The following is a 19,594-nucleotide window of genomic DNA, read 5'->3' on the forward strand; positions in this document are numbered from 1 at the left end:
CCTGTGCAATTCAGTGTTTTGTTATGCTTCCACATCCTTAGAAGTTAGAGTGGAAAAAGTGATAAAAGGGGAAATTACGCCCCAAATATTTTGCAGCAAGAAAATCTGTATTGGCAGCGAGGCAGAAAAAGTACATCCAAAGCATCTCTGTGCTTGGACTAAACAGATTCCTCTGCTTTTTAAGGCAGCACTTCTCAGACTGAGGGTGCTGATGTGCAGTACCCACAGCACCAGCATGGCCCAGACACGCCGTCACGTGTTTGTCAAACGAGTTAGGACACAATGCAGTGGTTACTGCAGAACTAGCAGGTATTTGAACAAGGCAGAGTGAATTTGTACTGGGTCAGAACCATTGCAGCCATGACAGGCTGGTTCAGTGGATGGAGCCAGAAAGCTGGATTTACTGTACTGTTGAATTACAGCTTCGACTGGCTGTAACACCTTGCTGAAGTCTCAGCGAGACAACCCAGCTTAGCAGCTGCCAGTATTAAGCAGATATGGATCAGCTCAAGAATATTACTCATTTTGGCTACACAGCACAAGAAAACATAACCACAATACAAGCTGTGGTGCGCACTGTGCACCTTCACTCACCTCTTTCAGTTCCTGTGCAACAGAATTAAGGCGTTCATTTTCAGACTGGGTGTTGGCAAGGACATTTCTGAGCTGCTTCAGTTCCGTCTGCAACTCCATAACCTTCTTCATGTAGTACTCTTCCTTGGTAGCCGATTCCTGAATCAAGGTCTCCTCTCTGCTCTCTCCATCTGCTGCTACCTTCTTGTGGTTAGTATGGGCCTGCCCAAAAGCCTAGGACAGTCAGAAAACAAATCTTATTAAACCCAGAATTTTGCATAAGTAACTTCCATTTTAAATAGTTGAAACTATTTACCCTCCTATTTCTTTGATGCAAAACAATGCAACCTTTTCCTACACCCTCCTCTTCTGGGATCAGACCTTTAAATGCTATCAAGTGGCCAACACAGGGCTGTTGAAAGTAACACGCAGCACCCAAACAGTGTTTTGTGATGCATCGGATACTTACGTAGAACCTCATATAAACTCTTGTGGGAGGGAACAACAATGTATTGATTTGAGTCTGCTGTTAAAGCAAGACTTTGGTTTTCATGAGACAACTGCAAGATGACCAGACACTTCTGCATGCGCATATTCTCTACAGTTGGGTCAGACTCACTTCTGCAAAAACTGAGTCACTGAAAACAGATTTAGTATTAGCAGCCTGTTCAATTTCTTAGGCTGGGAGCACACTTACTCTTCCTGATCCAGCTACACCAAAGAAACACACCACCACCTTCAGCTGCTCATCGCTGGAGATTACTGCCCCCTCAAACCTGCTAACCCACTGTAGCCATAAGCAAGCGAGGTTAGCAGGGCTACTCCGTAACCAGGTTAAGCTAACGTGGGTCATTCTGGCTGAAGTAGGTCAGCGGACGCTCATCCAACCAGCTCTGCTGCCTACTCTCAGGGACGTCATCTCTAGCAGCGCGCCAGTGAAGGGAATTAGAGACAGGTCACGGAGATCTAACCTCTCCAGCATAGCGTGCCTCTGTTTAGACCTGTCATTCTCATTTTTCACCTCCTCCTGCTTTTTTTGGGAGGTTTTCATTTTGCTTGACGCTCTACCAGGCGATGCTCCTAGCAGCAGTGTTCTCCAACACATGAGCAAGCAGCCCATACAGACACCCCAGCCGCTGGACTGCAGCGTTTAAGAAACCTGCCAGTGGCTCTCACTAATAGATGTTATAAAGCAAAGAGTTGAACATTTTAAGTGGGTATGTATTTGCAGCACACGGCCTGGCAGATAGACCAAAGTCAAAAGATAGCATTCATTAATCTCATTAACTGCTGCATGTGTGTACCACAATCCAATCCAAGATGTATTTGGAGCTTTCAGGTGCCACAGCACCTTTTGGGATGCCAGTGTCCATACGGCAGGTTTTCATAGCCAAAATTAATAGCAGGCATTAAGCCAGGTCAAGGACAGATCAGCATCTCATAAAACTCCTTGTCTAGTCATGCATTACATTTTCAATTAATCATCTTTTGCTAGCTCTTCAGAAATATACTGTCAGCACAAAAAAAAAATCTGCCTTGAAGAGAAGCAGATTTCAGTATTTTATTACTTCTGCCGATTAGACCAGACACATTAATAGTACAGTAATTATTGAATATACCAGGGCTGAAACAGATGATTGAATGTGCTAGCTCTGCCTACAGTTAAAGACACCCACATATTGCTCCTATCAGACTAAATTTTATTTCATATAAGCAAGTCAGAGATACAGGAGACAAATATCCATTGAAGAAATTCTAGTCAGATTCACTGAGATGACCCAGGGGAAATTAAAAAGCGTCACATTTCAGACAGAAAGTAAAGCCCCATCTGTGCAAGTCCTTGTCAAATGAGTTTCAACAAAGCAGCTTAAAAGCCTAATACCCAAGATCTCCATAAATGTTAAAGGGATAGCAAAAAATACACAAGCTTCTCAAAGACACTATCTTTTTTCCATAAAGAATTAAGATCCACCTTTTATAGACCTGCATCTCTGACACAGAGAAAGGGATTCTGGGCATCCATTTGCCCAATGAAGTGGCACCATTTTCTTGGTAGCGGGATGCCAACGCAGAGCACACTGAAGCTCAGGATACTCAAAGCCACATCTGATCAGCCAGACAGCAGAGTCCAAGCATAATCCAATCGAGGAACTCGGTAATACCATTAAGGGAGAAATTCTTGAGAACAATGACTCATTTGCTCTTAAAACTTTTGATGCAGATGCTAGGCCTTGGGTTTCTTTAATAACTGAAAAGAGAACATCATCGTTTTGCAGAAGCCACTATTGACAAAGAATATTTGAACACGGAAACTGGCATAGCGTACAAGACTGGGCTTTTTTTTTTTTTAATCCAATATCCTCTCTTCTACAGAGGCTAATGCCAGATGCTTCAGGGAAAGGTGCAAGAAACCCCATAACCTCCCAGAGCTGGGGATTGCCTTAAGTCTTGAAGCAGAATGCTTAATGTAAATTTGGAAAAGCTATTAACATTTAGTTACCCATGTAAAATATCCCCTTATTTTTCCATGGCTTTATGCATTTTTTTGCCTCAATAAAATCCTACAACAATAAATTCTGTATTTTAAATCATACTCTTACATGACAGTTTTTTGTCAGTTTACAAGTTTCCCACGTCTTCATAAAAGAGAATGTATTTTTGTTCAGAGACTTGAAGGTATATTGTTATTCCATGATCCCCTGTCAATCATTCCTTGTTTGTAGAGACTTCCATCACACCCCTCTATTCCCTGGTAAAGGCGAGGTGAAGTTCAGTAAGCTATCACCACTTTTATGTTTGAGAGGATTTTTCCATGCCCTAAGACAGTCAGAGTCCCCTTTTAGAAACTGCCTTTTGTTACGGCTTGTCCCGAATGGCAAGACTAACCCAACCGATCGGGAACTGCAGATGTCAGCTCACACAGACCAACTGCGGAAACGAGCTCATGGATCACCCCTACCAAAGGATGCTGCTATTCTTTCTGGGCTCCAGTTACTTCTGCACAGCAAGGCTGTTATTTGCGCTCAACCAGCAAGCTTGTGAAGTTTCAACAGAAACCCTATCATTAGCTTGATGGTATTACTGCCCGGGGTCAGGAAGGTGGGTACAGAACTACGAGTAAATGGACTGTGATACTACACAGAACACAAGAAGCCTTCTTAAGAGACATGGTCATCAGGACAGGCAGCCTGGAACAATTCCATCTGGGTGGATTTATAAGGGAACACTTAAAAAGCACCTCCATTCTAACCAAGCTTCATTATCTCGTACATACTCAGAAACGACCCTGTATGTTCATGTTACAAGCCATTTTCATGATTGCAACAGCCTGTGTGGAACAGGAAATTTAACTTCAACAAAATTGTGCAAAATTACAGGGCAATGCAATTACCTTCCATGGCTACAGCCCAGGCCTGTTTTAAATCAAGGTATTAAAAGGAAAACTGACTTTTTACTGATACACATGAAACCCATAAACCTTCACATGCCCTGAAGTCCGGCATCTACCCATCCACTTTTGCTTTAACATTATATAAAACACAAATAGAAGTCAAAGTTACTCTGCTCTTCCTCCTCTTCCAAAACCTCTATTTCTATCTACTAAGGTACCAAAATAGGGAATAACACTGTTCACAGTTATATCAGAATTATACTCTTTGGAGTATAATCTCTTCACAAAATAAATGAGTTTCTGACAACTCATTTGCACACACCTTGCTGGATGCGAGGGCTGCAGAGCACCATGTTCTGCCAAACAGCTGCCTCAAGGAATTACAAAAAGATACTAATATTAAGGGACTATTGAAGTTCCCTTCTTCCAGATTTCCCAAGATCAGGTCAAAAGCAAAATCAAAGAGTTCATGAACCAAAATGCTATCTTGCTACTTGCTCAGCTAGATGCGCTCATCGGTACATCAGAAAACACTTTACACTGCTGGACAAAGGTGCGATGAGCTTCTACCTATCTCTTCAGAAAGCTGCATGAGAGACAGATGGAAAGCCCTCCTTTGGTTTTAACACTAACTAACCAAAACCAACCCCCACCCCAAACACACACAACCTCAAATTCTGTATAGCCATTTATCTCTGGACCAAGTGAACATGAAACACTTCTCAGCCAGGGTGCTCGCAGTTACGTGGTGCGAGGGCAGTACACCCCGCAAGGCAGCAAGGAGCACACGCCAAGCCCTGAGAAATGCACCGAATTACTCAGATGCTAATTACCAGTTATTGCTAATAACCTGCTGCTGAAGCTGCTGCGAAGCTGCAGATCAACTGAAACCCTGACAAGTTTTCTCTTGTCAAGCTGCCATCCCCTACCAGCCATACCAGTACATGTGGTCCTTCAGCCCTCCTCCCCCAAATACACTAGGGAATGCGGCCCAAGGGCTAATTATGGCACCCCTGAAGCCAATGGGAATTTTACCATAATGTGCTGATGAAGGTTTACCAAAATAAGTATCATCAACCAAAATGCTATTAAATCAACTTTCATGTTTGCAGCATTACTTACATCAGCAGACTCAAAGCAATTAGAAAACACATGCTACCATATTCTTAAATAGCCCAGAAAATCTAATTGCTAAAAATCAAGGAGATTTCTACAAATTTAATTTTCAGCCGATGATGTCTTAAATTTCAAGAATTCAAAGCTTTCAACAGTAATCACGAAAGGGAAAAGGAATTTGGACAGCAAACGGGTGAGGCAGACTCATCCAATAACTGAGCTGTTATATAAAATCGTCAAACCCAGCTCACTTCAAATGAAGCCCTGGATCACACTGCATTTAAATCAGGTTTAAAGTACCAATTTCTAAAAGACAGACTCAGTAAAAGGTGAAGTTTCTTCTAGATTTGATGATTACACAGATTCATCTGTGTATTTTGCAGGAGGAATCTAATCTCAATCATCTTACAGATAAGCAGATAGTTTTTGCACGAAACCCATCACATTAAGATTTTCATATAAAACTCCAAGCTTTGAGAAGAAAGTATTCCTGATTCCTTGAAGATTACCATATTCGTTAAGCTATCAAGTACTTCTTAACAAGATTCTTAAGATTTTAAACCTAACCTTTTTCAAAAAGTTCCTTCATGTGCGGATGTTCACCGATAACATGTAACGTGAAGAACCTCCGAAACATTTTTTGGAGAGTTTCAAATTATGTGCTTCTCTCAGAATAGCTGCTGCTGTGATACGGGAGATGCAAAAATTGATCACAGTCATGCTCAAAAGCAAGACTCCAGGCCTTGTGGAAATTCAGAACAGTGCTGCTTTGCCTCTTTCTTTGATCTGTCACTCCAGAGCTCTACTTAGCCAGAAGCAGGTCCTAAAAATCAGGAAATTCACCCAAAGTACACTGGTTATGCTTCCATATTTTCTGGGACTTCCTGAACCAGACTGCTGAAAACAAGAGGTTTATGGAGGCTGGTCAGTTTAGCATAGCACAAAATACTAGGATGCCACTATCATAAAAAAAAAAAGCAGTGATGCTGAGGAGAGCTCTTTCTGAGCTAGAGCAAAACCAGTACAACCTCAAATCCTCTACTGGCTTCCGCAAAGAGCTGGTGTCCCTAAAGGCCTGCAGAGATCTGACACTGGCCCACGCACTGCACAAGGGACTATTACAGGCTTTGGACGCGCTGCCTCCCTGGGCACTACGCTTCAGCCTGTACCTGTCGTTTTACTTAGTGTACAAGTCGAGGCACACACTGAACCAGAGCAAGAATGGAAAGGCAAAGGAAAAGCCTCACAGCTGCTTAAAGCAGATGCACCAACAAGGAAAGAATCACACACCCCCTCCCAGAGATGTTACAGAGCAGCAAACAGCAGAAATAAGATCTCCCTCTTACTCAGTCAAAATGATGGGGAGGTTCCTGTCCTATGAAAGAACACACCCAAGAAATCAGAAAACAACAAAAATATTTCAGTGAGGGAGTTTCATAAGATAAGTTGCTTACAAATTCATTTGTCACGTAAAACTGAACTAAATGTTCATTTAAAGAACCAGGGGGGCCGGGAAAGACAACTGCTTACACATGATTGGAAGGGTTAAGAAAGAGGGAGGAAAATCTTGAAGCAGCTCAGGGCTCCACAATACATATCAACTTCTGGACAGTATGTGTTATCCTAGTAACATGCAAAATTTGATTCCTTCAGATTAAAAAAAAAAAAAAAGTACTTCAGCTTGTAACAAACATGAAAAACTTCAAAAAAAATTTTTTTTTTTGCACAAAAATGTTTTGCTGGTGTAATTCTTCACCCTGAACACAAGCCAAAATGATCTTTTTAAAGAAAAATCTACCTCTTTTTTTTTTTTCCTTTGGTCAGCTTACCTCACATTCTTTGGTTGCTATGATAGAAACAGTTGAGAATTAACAAAAGAAAAACCCAACATTCTAAAACATGCCTCAGAAACTAAGGTCAGATTTTCAAAGAGATGCAGGTACTTGCTCAACCAGTTTATACACAGCCTAGAGCCAAGTACTGGGCATTGGTTATCATTTGGAGACAACCCCAGTGAGCTTGCTAATGCCTCTTCATGCGCAGGCCAATAAAGGATCATTTAGTCCTTTTTGAAACAAGCTGTCTGCTGTTTCCTCACAACGCTGAAGTAAGTACACAGCTTATTCTTTGAAAAAAAACAACTCTCACATACTGATTGCTCACCCCAGTCGATCATGAGTTACTAAAGAGCCATCTCAGCAGCAGCAAGAGAAAAAAAGCATTAACACTATTAGTGATTTTAACGTCTACTCTGTAATTGCTTAAAATTTGCATTTACGTACTCACAATGTGAAAGCATTGCAAATTTGAATACATCCTTCCTAACAAGGGGCACAAAAGATGTAACAGTAATTGCTTTTAACACTTTAAAATGAATGCTAGCCAAGGATATTTTCAACCTCTAAGTGGCTTTAACACTCTGCTCAAGTTGCATCACCCGACTGAAAAACAGCTCCCAGGAGGGAGCCGGGGCCTCCCCACCCATCACCCCACCATCTCCTGGGCAGGGTAAGGCTGGAGCTCGCCAGACGAAGCTCTCCATTTTAATACACCCTCCTTCTGTGCAACATCCAGGGACGTTAAGACACCTCTCTTCCTCAGCATGTCAAGAATGTCAAACCCTTCTCCAATAAACACAAGAAGTTTTGAGTTTCTAAAATTTTCCCTCTCCATCTGCAGGCAGAGAGAAGGACAGGTGCCTTGGTGAACAGGGACAGTAGCACATCTTCCAGTGAATGACACTCACGCTGCCCAATTTTCATAGTGTGCACCAGTTCTGCTTCCTTAAATGAAAACAGTTCAAAGGCAAACAACCCCGTCCTTTTAGAATTCATACCATTTTTCAAAATATTGGGTAACTGGATGCCTTTGCTACTAATAAAAGTGCATATTTACATGTAATATCTAATTTCCCTTCTTTTATAATTGCATGATAGTAATGATGCCTGGCCCCGGCATCCCCCACTGACAGATAGGTGCTACCTCCAGAAAACCTTCATGGACATGCATTACAAACAGCACAACCATCCAGCACCTACAAGCTCCAGCTTGCTTTAGACGTGACAAAACTCTAAAGTATATCATCTTGAAAACTGCAATACTAGAGGCCAAAGCTTAATTTTCCCCACTGTTGAGAGCCTAAACCCAGAGGCGCCCAACCTTCCTTTGTTCCCCAAACTGCTCTGTTTGAGCTTTTTTCTTTGTCCTGTAGGTTATTTTGCTATCTTGAGGGGTCAGATCACTTTATTCACATAAATATGGAGCTAGGAAAGCAGAGATAGTGATATGCTCTCTGCTTATCACAGATTCCTGGCCAGCATTAATGTTTGGTATACAAGCTCTGGATAAGATGAACAGCATAAAAAAATCCTAAGTCTCTTGCAGACATTTCTTGCTATTGATACTGAATTTTGAGGATGTTTCTCTGCTTATTCCACAAATATGATATGGTATGATAACAAAAAAGCAAAGAGAGACTTAAAAAAAACAAAAGTCAAAGATCAATTCTTCAATCCTGCCAGTTATCTGTAACTGAAAACAAATCGGGTAAAATAGAACTATCACTGCAATGCAAAAGAAAAAGAAATGCTAGCTTCAAGTGAATGTTTAACCACAAATCTTTCAACTGAGAGAGAGTCAAGATGTTAGTAATGTATTTCCAGTAAAGCAATTAACATTTTATATCCAGCTTGGAATGAAAGTTATGTGCATTTCTGGAGTGACTACAAATTTGCTTTTACCAAATACCTAACAGATAAAAAAAAGTAAAAGACAAGTATTTCAATAAAAACATAAAGAATAAACCGTAGTACATTGCTAGAGGACATAGAAACGGATCACTGGGATGAAAATACCAGCCAGACATTGGCCATTTTTGCACATAAAATACAGTAACAATATGCGAGTGTAGAAGCAAAGGTCAAGACATTTTTGAAAAGTTGTTGAAGAAGTTCAGGTATTGGGGCTTAAGGTGGTCTCTAGTCATTAGGGATTGCTACCTTGTGCTGGTGGCATTATTCTGATTCTTCCAAATGCCTTTTTTCAGATGCTGGTCATTGTCGGAAACATGCTAGACTGAAGAGATGACCAATCTGATTCAATATGGCAATGTATTCGTACTCCCTTACCCCCCCTCACACTCAACAGCAACCTTGGCTTTTTTTTGTCAGTGACCAGCTGCTCTTAAAATCTCATACCAAAGTGCCACGCAAAAAAAAAAAAAACAAAACAGGCAGAAGAAAGGACGTGAGGAGAAATGCTTTAACCAAGCCACCCATCCTGCCCATGGTGACAACGGCCGCAGAGGGGCATCGTCTGCATGAGAAGTCTCCCGCTCAGTCCCCCCTCTCTCCCCAGCCTCTAGCCCCCCTCTCCTTCCCCCCCATTTTGTGATTTGGGGGAGTTTAATCTGTATAGGGCAGTTTTGCCTTCAGAAGTGCAGACTGCAGCTTTTCTGAAAAGCTGTGTGTAAATCCACTTGCAATTTGAGTTTAAATATGCCTCTCGATTTTACTCTGAAAAGCATTCCTCATCAGGAGAGCTGGTCAGGTAACTGACAAGCTACAATTACCTTTGAAAGCAGTTTTCAAATGGTACCATGCAATGCTGGTATTCTTCTCCTACTACGTGAAAATCCCACATTTTCATATTTTGCTCCTAGTAACTTCACTTCATTTTAATTATCAATATGTCTCATCAACATTAAACTAATCAGGATATGTTAATATGCATCAGAAGATTAATTAGCACTAAAAGCCACTCGAATTTTTCGTTCGTGTTGTGCATTGTCAGTCTGAATTTAATTACAAAATTTTAGCACCAGTACAGCTCCTAATTCTTTCTGCTTATCAGATTTAAAATAAAAGATGTTTTCCATGGCTTCACCAAGAATTGCACATTTTTCATAACAACAAATTCATTATGACCATAATGGTCTAAAATAGCGATAGCAAAATGCAAAAATACTGTTCTGAAGAGATTGATGTCTCTTTACAGGGAGCAAGGAATTTAATAAAAGGAGGCATTATATTCCTCTTGTGCATTGCATTCATGTATTTTCATTTTAAATTTTCTTATAAAGTAGCCATTCGTGCATTCTTCAGTTAATAGACCAGTGCTTTGACTAACAGCTTCTCAGCAAAGTACTTAAATGAACGCACTAGGCTCATATCAGAAGCCTAAAGCCACAGTGACACAAGTGTTTTCATGTGCTCCCACAAACATCATAATCCTTTGAGCATGACCTAATCCTGCGCTCCCACTGACTCAGTCTCTCTCAGCTCCCAGCTCCTTCAGCTGGGTGACCAGGCAGCATCGGAGGGGATGGATGGATGGATGGATGGAGGTGCACGAACCAGGGCCAGAAGATGCTCAGCCCTCCAACCAGCAACAACCAGCTCAGATGCCCTGCTGAGACCGAAGTCCTTAACACCAGTGAGGCTACAGAGCTCCAGTATCTATTAACTGGAGCCTCGCTTCATCTCACAGACCTCACTACTGTTAAACCCTCAGCAGCATCAGGGAAGCTGCAGCCTAAACAGAACAGGCATTTTGTGCCATTATATCACTAGAAGAAAGTGCCCTACAGGAGTTGATGCTTTAAGAGACTGAAATTCGAGAGGAAAAAATAAAATAAAGCCTCCCAAAACCAAACATGAGGTTTTGATACCACAGTACAAGGTTTAGGTGACTTGCATGAATTATTCCCATGCAGGCTCCTATTTGTTCTCCTCAGAGATGCGAGGGCAGCATGGCAGAGGAGAAGTCAGCTGTACAGTTTCCCTGCTCCAAACCACCGTCCACAGCAGACCAGAAGGGATGCTCTGGCAATGCCAGAGAAGGACAAGCCAGGAGGGACCGGCTAGCAGCAGTGCGGCCAAGCTCCAGTGCTCCTTTGCTTCCATTTGAGCTGAGCCAGTACGATCATCAGACTTTCACGAGATTTAACAAGGTTTCTGGTTCAGCAGGAAGAAATGCAAATGCCTTATAAGATCACAATGTTCTCCCTCACAGATTAGAGGGACATTCCACAGATGATTTAGAGGGTTTTTTTTTTTAATGGTAAAAAACACACTGGAGCCTATATTTAGAATATATTGCTTCAGTGCACTGCCACTGGGATGAAAAGATTTGATGATAAAGTCTAATTTAGCCTGTCAGCTTAGTTAGCTAGACACTTAAACTGTATTAACTTGCACAGTCCAGAGGGTTAAATGCAATTCTGCCTTAATCAATAGCTAAGCAGCAACTCTACATATTGTTACAAGAGCTAGTGGCCAGATATTGGTCATACTGGACACTGCTGGGAAGGGGCTGTAGCCTCCTCTCCTCCCTCAATAAATATTCCTTTGATATGACCCACACAAAAAAAAAAAAGTCTGACAGACAAACACAGGCTAAAGGAAGGCCATGGAAATGGCTCAGAGCGATACAGTAGACACTCCACTTAATCACCAGCACTTGACTTCTTTTATTCACAGGCATGAGCGCTCCATTTCCATTGCTTTTGTGATTTGGTGCGTAGGATCCTCCTACAGGCGTGAACCAAGGGGTCTAGAGGCTCCAAAGGGATTACTGAAGCTGAGAGTTTGGCTTCAGGTGTGGAAATTGCTGAAGCAGCTAAGAATCAGTTTGCTTCCAAGCGGAATTCACGTGAGAAGGTGTTAACATGACAGCTCCTGAGTCAGGAGATTTAGAAATGCGCACAAGACCCAGCATGAGGAGCATCCCCAGCATTAGTTTCTCCTCGCCCTCCCTTGCAGATCCCAGCTCAGGTGACGGAGAGCTCCTCCTCTGCCCACTCTCTCCCCGGCAAGGCTAGCAGTGTCACCAGCGAGTCAATCTGGAAATTATTCTTAGCCATTTCAATTCTTACCCTTCCGCTCCCTCATCCAGCAATAAAGCTTGGACTCATCAGCAAGCAAAGTGTTAGAATCGGGACCGCCTTAATAAGCGTAGGCAAATCAGACAGCATGAGCTAAGCAAGTGCAGGCAGCAGCAGTGAAGGCAGAGTCTTTTCATAAAACATTCATCCCCAGGTAGAGAAGTTCAAGCTGACAGCTGCTTGGAGAAAAAAAAAAAAGAACCCAAACCCACAATGCAAAAATTATAGCAAAAAAAATAGTGTGAAAATTGCACTGCAAAACAACCCAGTCATGCTTTTTCTGTGTTTTTTATGCAAAAAAAAGGTAGTAGCTAGATACTTCAGGACTAGAAAAGTGCTATTTTGAGCTTTTTTTCCTAAAGAAAGAAACTAGAAATTTCTCTGGACGCTTGTAGCTGTGCTCCTTTGGCACTGATTCCCCACTAGCCTCAGACATTCAACCTGCTTTCTTAATTTCAAAGTTTTCATGATATGGACACCTGCCCATACCAAAACCAGCCCTTTCTTTCATAAAGGCCACACAGCAGGTATGAAGTAGCAATTATTTCTGGACGCTCTTGACCCAAGGTGAAATTTCTTGGGCTGTCCCATCCCATTACCCCATTGTCGAGTTAAAATTTGAGGCAGCTCCTGTCCTTTTCACAGTATACAGATAAAACATGCTAAGGAGGGGAAAAGGTTGCTCTCTGTTGGTTAAAACATCTACTTAACATGTCATCTCACAAAATGGCCCCGCTAGCATCTCAGGGATAGAGCAACACTTTTGCTCAAGCGCAAAGAGGAAAATAAGCATCAGCTGTTTTAAACTACCCCTAGATTCACCACATGACCTGCTGTACCTTCAGACCAGTAGGGACTCTGCAATCTGAAAACGCGTTAAGGTTTCCCCCACCGTGCCTCGGCGGGGGACACAAGAGGCAGGCTGGTAAGGCAAACCATGCAGGACCACCACTGGGAGCAGCCTTCAGCCTCGATGCGCATGACCTGCCCAGCATTGCAAACAGATCGGCCTGCAAGTGGGTCAGGCTACTATGCATAATTCATAGGAGCTTCCCCATAATTTGTTACGATTAAGCCAGGCACTGCTAGCCAGTAGCTCTGTGCTATTATGAAGAATAAGACCAAAAAATTGGTCACTGATTCGTCACACTGTACCGTTCCACCTGTGACACATATACCCATACACAGACTGCAAGGGATTGTAGTAGGTATAATGCTACACTAAATAGAGCAGTGAGTAATGAAACACATTTTAAGAAAAGGCTTTTGGATTTCATGCAAGGTAAGAGACTTCAGGAGTGTTAAGCGTCTCTGAGATAGCACAGGAAAGAAAAAAATGACAGCTCAAGTAAACAAATTCATGCTGCAGACTTTAGTACCTCAGGTCTATTTTCCGAGAGATGACCTGCATGATCAACTCTTGCATTAAACTACAGAAGGGTCTCCATTTGCAATAATATACACACATAACACTAGGTAAGGATTTACATATGCCTCTTGGATTTCTGCTGCTCTCAGAAGATGCTGGAACAAGTGAAGTGACAAGCAATTTACTGAGGCTTTGTACATTACCTGTAACATTTTTACGCTCTGCTTCATCCTGGAAATTCAACTCTCACAGAAAGGAAGAAGTGTTACAGCCCATTTTTCATAAGGGAAACGGTGCCACAAAGAGGTTAAAGGCCTTAGCCGAGGTTAAACATCAATCAACATGAGAGAAGGCATAAACCCAAAGCCTGCAGGGTCTCCTGACCAGGCAACCTTCAACTTCATTACTCTGCCTCCCTACAAGCACATACCTACATTGAGAATTTATTCCTGCTGGCACACTTTCTAGCTATCCCGCCCATGCCTGGTCACCACAGCATTGAACAGACAGTGTGTAACATGCAGAAAAGGTGATATATCACTGTATCTGTGAGGAAGTATCAAACAGGTTTCTTCAAAATTAAATCAATACACTTCAAAAAAAAAATCTCAGAAGACGGGGGAAGGAGTCACCTGATCTGTCAATAAAACTAGTAACATACAACATACGTGGCAATCCAAATTTGGATACAAACCAAAAAGCCCTTTCCAAAATAGCTTGATAAAGAGTTGGGGGGGGGGGGGGAGGAGGGGAATTCTTCCTACACACACTCCCTCTGTGTGACCTAGTTCAGTTGTATCTTATTATTTGCTTTTGGTGTCTTTTTTTGTCTTCCTTGTCCATCAAATCTTATGCTGAAGAACAGAGAATGATGCCATGAGGATGATTTCACTTCAGAGGTCAAAAGGCTGGTCAATAATGTGACAACACCAACTTGCATAAAACAAGATCACCAATGCAAATCTAACCCAAAATTAGCACAGATACAAAGATCTACACTAGGAAAGGAAAGAGTGGGCCAAAAGGAATGGAGAGAAAAATCCTCCTATGCTGGTCATGCTGTGTTTAGGTACTGCCTTTTCCTAACCTGGCCAGTTGCAGGCACAGAGGAAACCCACAAGATTCATCTGTCCTGCCTAAAAAGATCAGAATTTTCCTGACCTCATCCCAATTTCACCCCTCCCAAAGACTAAAGGAAACATGCCTCAGGAAAGAAGGGGGGGGGGGGAAGGAGGAGAAAAAATTTTAAAAACCCAAACAACAAACAAAAAACCGAACCACACTTGCTCATAAAACCGCTTGCTAATATTAAATGTGGAATCTATTTTTTGCAATCGCTTCCCTTCAAACAGTCTTTGTTAAGTGAGAAAGTGAAGTATTTACAGCTATAAATCTCCAGGAGACTGGTTCTATTCCCAGCTCTTCAGTAAATTTCTCATATGACTGTTTGGACAGCCGTTTCACCACTTTCTGCTTCAGTTTCCTGACCTACAGTAGGGAAACAACAGTCCCAATGCCCTGTGAAGTACAGGATAGTAGTAAATCTACGAAAAAAGGAGGGCAGGAACACAATAAACAAGTTGCAGTTTCATACTTCACCTATTGCACTCTTCCATTATATGAAGAAGCAGGTGAAATCAACCCAAGCACTAGTCCAAAAATGTATTTATCTCAAGAAGAGGTTTATACAGCCAACAGTGGAGGAAAATAAACCTCATCGGTGATAATAACGCTCCAGCACTTTTATGCTTTGCAGCAGTTTTCAAAGGCAATCCTTGCATTTGTAAGTTTTCTTCATTTAACTTTGTTATAAACTCTATTTGCCAGGGAGAGCATTTACTTGTGGACTTCATAATGAACGTGGGAAGCTTGTGCTCACTCCTGACTTGCACCCTGAGTCATGACTAGTATTTCCCACGTATTTCCATATGATCACACCACAGGCCAAGGGCCATCTCTTCAGAAGCATAAGCTACAGAAGGAGCACATTTACATTATTACATCCAGAATCAGACGACAGAATGGAAAGCGATTATACAAGTATACGTGCATTTTTTTCATTCCAATTTGATCTTCTGTCCTGCAAACAGCACCACGATGCTCATGAAAACCAATGCATTTCTGCTATTCACCAGCCTCCCTAATTCCTCAGACAATTACTTCAATAATCAATTTTCTGAGATTAAAAGGTAATTTTCAAAAGCATAAGAGGGGTTTGAAAAACATAATGAAAACAGGATCAACCCAACACCATAAAGTATGCTGGCAGCAAACTACGCCACTCCTGCCCAACCACAAATGCCCTGGAGTCAGGCGGCCTCATCACAGCAGGCTCTAATTAAGCACTGTCAGTTGGAAGTGAGAGACAGGGCATCACTGATTGCCTACAGCCTACACACCCAAGCGTGCATATTTTTCTCCTTTAACCTTTTCATAAAGGAATCGTGCGGGAAAATAGGACATGAGTGTCCCTCGTGCTCATTCCTACTCAAGTGAAACCTACATCGTCTTGTGCGTGTCCCCCAGCAGTGTTAACCCAGCCAAGAAGCACATTTCTCCTCATTTTCCAGGCTATGCCTCTAGCCGTGCGTGATGCTGAAATGTCAAGCAGCAAGGGGCAGTCTTTAATAAATGCCACGCTGCCCTTTTCTCTGCAGTAAAACACTGCTATATGAAGCTAATTGTACTCAACAGATGAACCAACATGAGGCATTATCCTTGCTTTCACTCACCCAGAGATGGTTAAGGGCTGAAGCTTGTTATCACAGTCACATTACCATGTATGGTGCACCACCACGAGCAGACTGGAATGTGCACAATGTGTTCCTCCAAGAGGAATTAGTTTCAAACTCATTGAATAGAAAAGCAGGCATAGGTGCATAAATACAGAAAGAAGGTGATATAAGAGAGCTTGTCTGAAAAAAATCTCTTGCCTTTCTCAATAAAGGTTGAAAAGCACAGCGATGTCCGTGTGTGTGCACCAGGAGAGCAATATCATGTACGTACATCACTAGAGTAAACACACAAAAGAGATGCTTGCTCGCAGTTTGGGAGCACTCTAGTAGATGCGTTTCAGCTGCTTCTCTGCTGAAAATCAAGCAGGATTTGCAGAAACTGACCCTTTTAGGAGGCTATCATTAGCTGCTCTTCCAGTGAAAAAGGGGTTTATCCATCAAAAATTAAATAAAAAGCCCCCCCCCCAAAAAAAAGGTGCAGTTAATCGAGTTCTTTTTTTTTTTTAAATAAGGATAAAAGTCACGATACCAAAAAAATCAACCAAGGCATTTTCCTTCAGTTGTTCTTTACAACAACTCAAAGAGATTCAAGGCTTTTTTCCCTTCAGAAGGCTCTGTATCGATTAGCAGAGAACACCACACATCCTACTCTCCTTCAGCTCCAGGCACAGAAGTGTGCTCGGGTACACGCGCCCTCCTTTTGGTGTCAGTGAGCAAAGCCAGCCCTGCCACTACTCATTACTGTCTGCTCCGACTTCCAAGGAGAGGGCTGGAGAGCTTGGAGTTAAAAGCCAGAGGACATTAGTCACAAGGCACTTCATTCATTACTGTTCCCTCCTGCCGTGAGGGAGGGCAGGCTCACTGCAACGCCCTGCCCCTGAAGATGCCAACGCAAGCCAGTTTTGTTTCACAGCTCGGGCTATAAATCAGCATTCATGTCTTCCCAAAATGTGTTCTCTGTCACTCACAAGCACATGAGACTGCTGACATCAAACACACATTTACTGACAGTGTGGAGCATTTCCTCAGCACCCAGCGTCCTGCCCTGGGGACAATTAGCAGGATGGTGCCCCCATGACCACATCAGAACCTGCTGCTGCCTCCACCATTAGTCATCGTCCTGGGAAAGCCACCCTGCGAGCAGCCGGCTTCAAAGCCCACCTGTGAGTACGTGGCTAACCAGCAGCTGCTCTAGTTGTTCTCAGCAACTGGAATGGGCATTCATCCAAGGTTTGGGTTTTTGGTTGGGTTTTTTTTGTGGAGGGTTTTTTTGTTTGTTATTTTGTTTTGTTTTTAAGAAAAATTACTGTAACCACAGCAGGGAAGGAAAATTAGAAGGCCCCAAATGCATTTTGCTAAGCTTAAATTAGAGAGGAATGGGGGTTTTGTTGCGTGTACATTTGTGCTTTCCTATAAATAAAGAAAAGGAGAGCATGTGGGGGCAGGAAGGTGAAGGGGAGCAATACAGAAGTCAACACAAAAACGTCCTCCTTTCAGGATAATTTCAAGCCGGGGGGGGGGGGGGGGGGGCGGGGGGGATCAAAAAAGCTATCCTGAGGCATCTTTCTCTCCTCTGCATTATAACAGATCAATGAACTAATGGTGTTGTCTGTTGCAAGCAGACATCTGCGCAGCTCAAGACCAGGCCTCAAAGAGAAGAAAGATGCTGCTGTAGATGGAGATGTGTGGGATAAGGAGTTAATGCTGCTGAACATCAGCACTATTTAGTAGTTCGAGAGCAGAAGAGAATATAGACTTCTACTCACGAGTGCAAAGGGTGCCCTTCACTGGCCACTGGGGTATCAAATTTGGCACAGCTAAAACTCACTCCTTCCAAAAATCACATTGTGGAAATTTTGATCATCAATTGCTGACTTTTAAACCCTTCTGCTAAATTTGATGCAATGCTTTATTCATACAGGCCAGTTCACAACATCCATTTGATCCTGTTAAGCAGGCCATCAGGTCTTCATCTTGCCCTGCGTACGAATCAGGTGACTGCAAATAGATTATGAACAGTAGTGTCCTGTTAGACTATTGTTCTTCTGCAGGCTCTCGAGCTGAGCAACTGTGACGACTAGCATAAAAAATGATAGTGCAAAATGTGACGTAGGTATTACCTACAGTGAAATAATTTTTACAAACTGAAAACCACGATCAGTGATCTATAAATATTACACTAGGTCTCTGGCAGCTGACCACAAAGCGAAGTAACTAAAATCCATTAATAGTCCTGAGAAGATACATGATGAACCTTTAAAGGGTGTAATGGACACCAGAAACGTTAGAAAAAGTCCATTCCTCCTTAAAAAATGTTAGCTCTTTACCTAAAACTCAACAAGATCATACTGAAATTACACACTTCATAAAGGACCATATAGGGTTATCTTAAGTACATGCCTCACACAGCCTTTGTTATAAGAATTCAAGGAAGAGAAATCTTTCATCAAGTGCTATTAAACACAAAGATACCCATTGCTGTTCAGCAAGCACCTGATCAATAAATCACTAGAAGCTGAGCAAATGCATCATGGAGATACCTCTGCTGACCATATTGCATTCCTTCTCGTCTTTACCTTCAACCTAAGAACATAACTTGGCAGCGAGACAAGTATTAACTAATATTCAATACCGTTAGCACCAGCATTTCCCCCCCCATGCATGTGCCTTTTTGCTCTTTTACATTTAGCCTTATGTATCGTACCATGATGCTATTCCCACAGAGTCAGTTGAACTTTTGTAACAACTAAAAACTTCTGCAAGGAGATGAAAGAAAAATCAAATGAGATCTTGGTCCTCGAAACACACGTGTGACTGTATTTAAAGTTAAGAGGAGTTATACTTAGCTGACAAAGCAAGTAGATGCATTAAGTCCTTCACATTAGACCAAAATTGCCCACCCCCACCCCAGAAAAATCTTTTTTGTTTATATTTGAACACCTGCAAACAGTTTGACTGCAGTCTGGAGCATATGCAGTGAGAACGTGTGTGGCCTTGCTAGAAGCAGGTGTGGCCAAGTCCCCCCGTGGCAGCCTCCGATCTCCAACCCAGCACCAACACCAGTCTCCTCCAGAGCCCCAGCCCATGCTCAGACTGCGGCCAGCCACTGCGTGGGAGTCAGTACAACCACATGGACCTCAGCTCCCCATTTGTTCCTCACCATTGCGAAAGCTCTCACATTTCCACAAGTTTGGGAGCAGGCCCTTTCTCCCACACTCAAATACCCCCAGGGGCCAAACTCAAACCTTAGCTAAGCAGCAGGAGTCGATTCGCAAACACCAGCTCACTGTTGATCCGGTACCTACGGGAAGTCATGAGGCTTTTCAAAACAATACATCACTTCCTATCACGCCAGCCCACCCCAGACACGGTTACCAAACTCATCTTCCAAGAGGTGATGCAACGGTGAAGATTTGGGCACACTCCAAGCAAGAGTTCAGCCCTTGATCTGGCTTCGATTTTATTAAAATAATGGTTTATGCTTTCTTTGGTGAAAGCCCAATTAATACACAAAATAATTCTAGATT

General features: G+C 42.5%; 1 protein-coding gene across 5 annotated transcripts in view; it reads right to left on the reverse strand.

Moving 5' to 3' along the window:
* The window catches only part of BICD2 (BICD cargo adaptor 2), a 101,236-nt gene that overhangs the window by 51,852 nt on the left and 29,790 nt on the right, over nt 1–19,594 (reverse strand). For all 5 annotated transcript variants that reach the window (XR_012675112.1, XM_075159463.1, XM_075159462.1 and 2 more), the window contains exon 2: nt 595–807. Coding sequence is in view for 4 of the 5 variants with exons in the window: in XM_075159463.1 (XP_075015564.1) it covers nt 595–807 (213 nt within the window). In the remaining variant the exon portion in view is untranslated. The remainder of the gene's footprint in view (nt 1–594; nt 808–19,594) is intronic.

This window comes from Calonectris borealis, chromosome 10 (assembly GCF_964195595.1).
Source record: "Calonectris borealis chromosome 10, bCalBor7.hap1.2, whole genome shotgun sequence".
Lineage (NCBI taxonomy): Eukaryota > Metazoa > Chordata > Aves > Procellariiformes > Procellariidae > Calonectris > Calonectris borealis.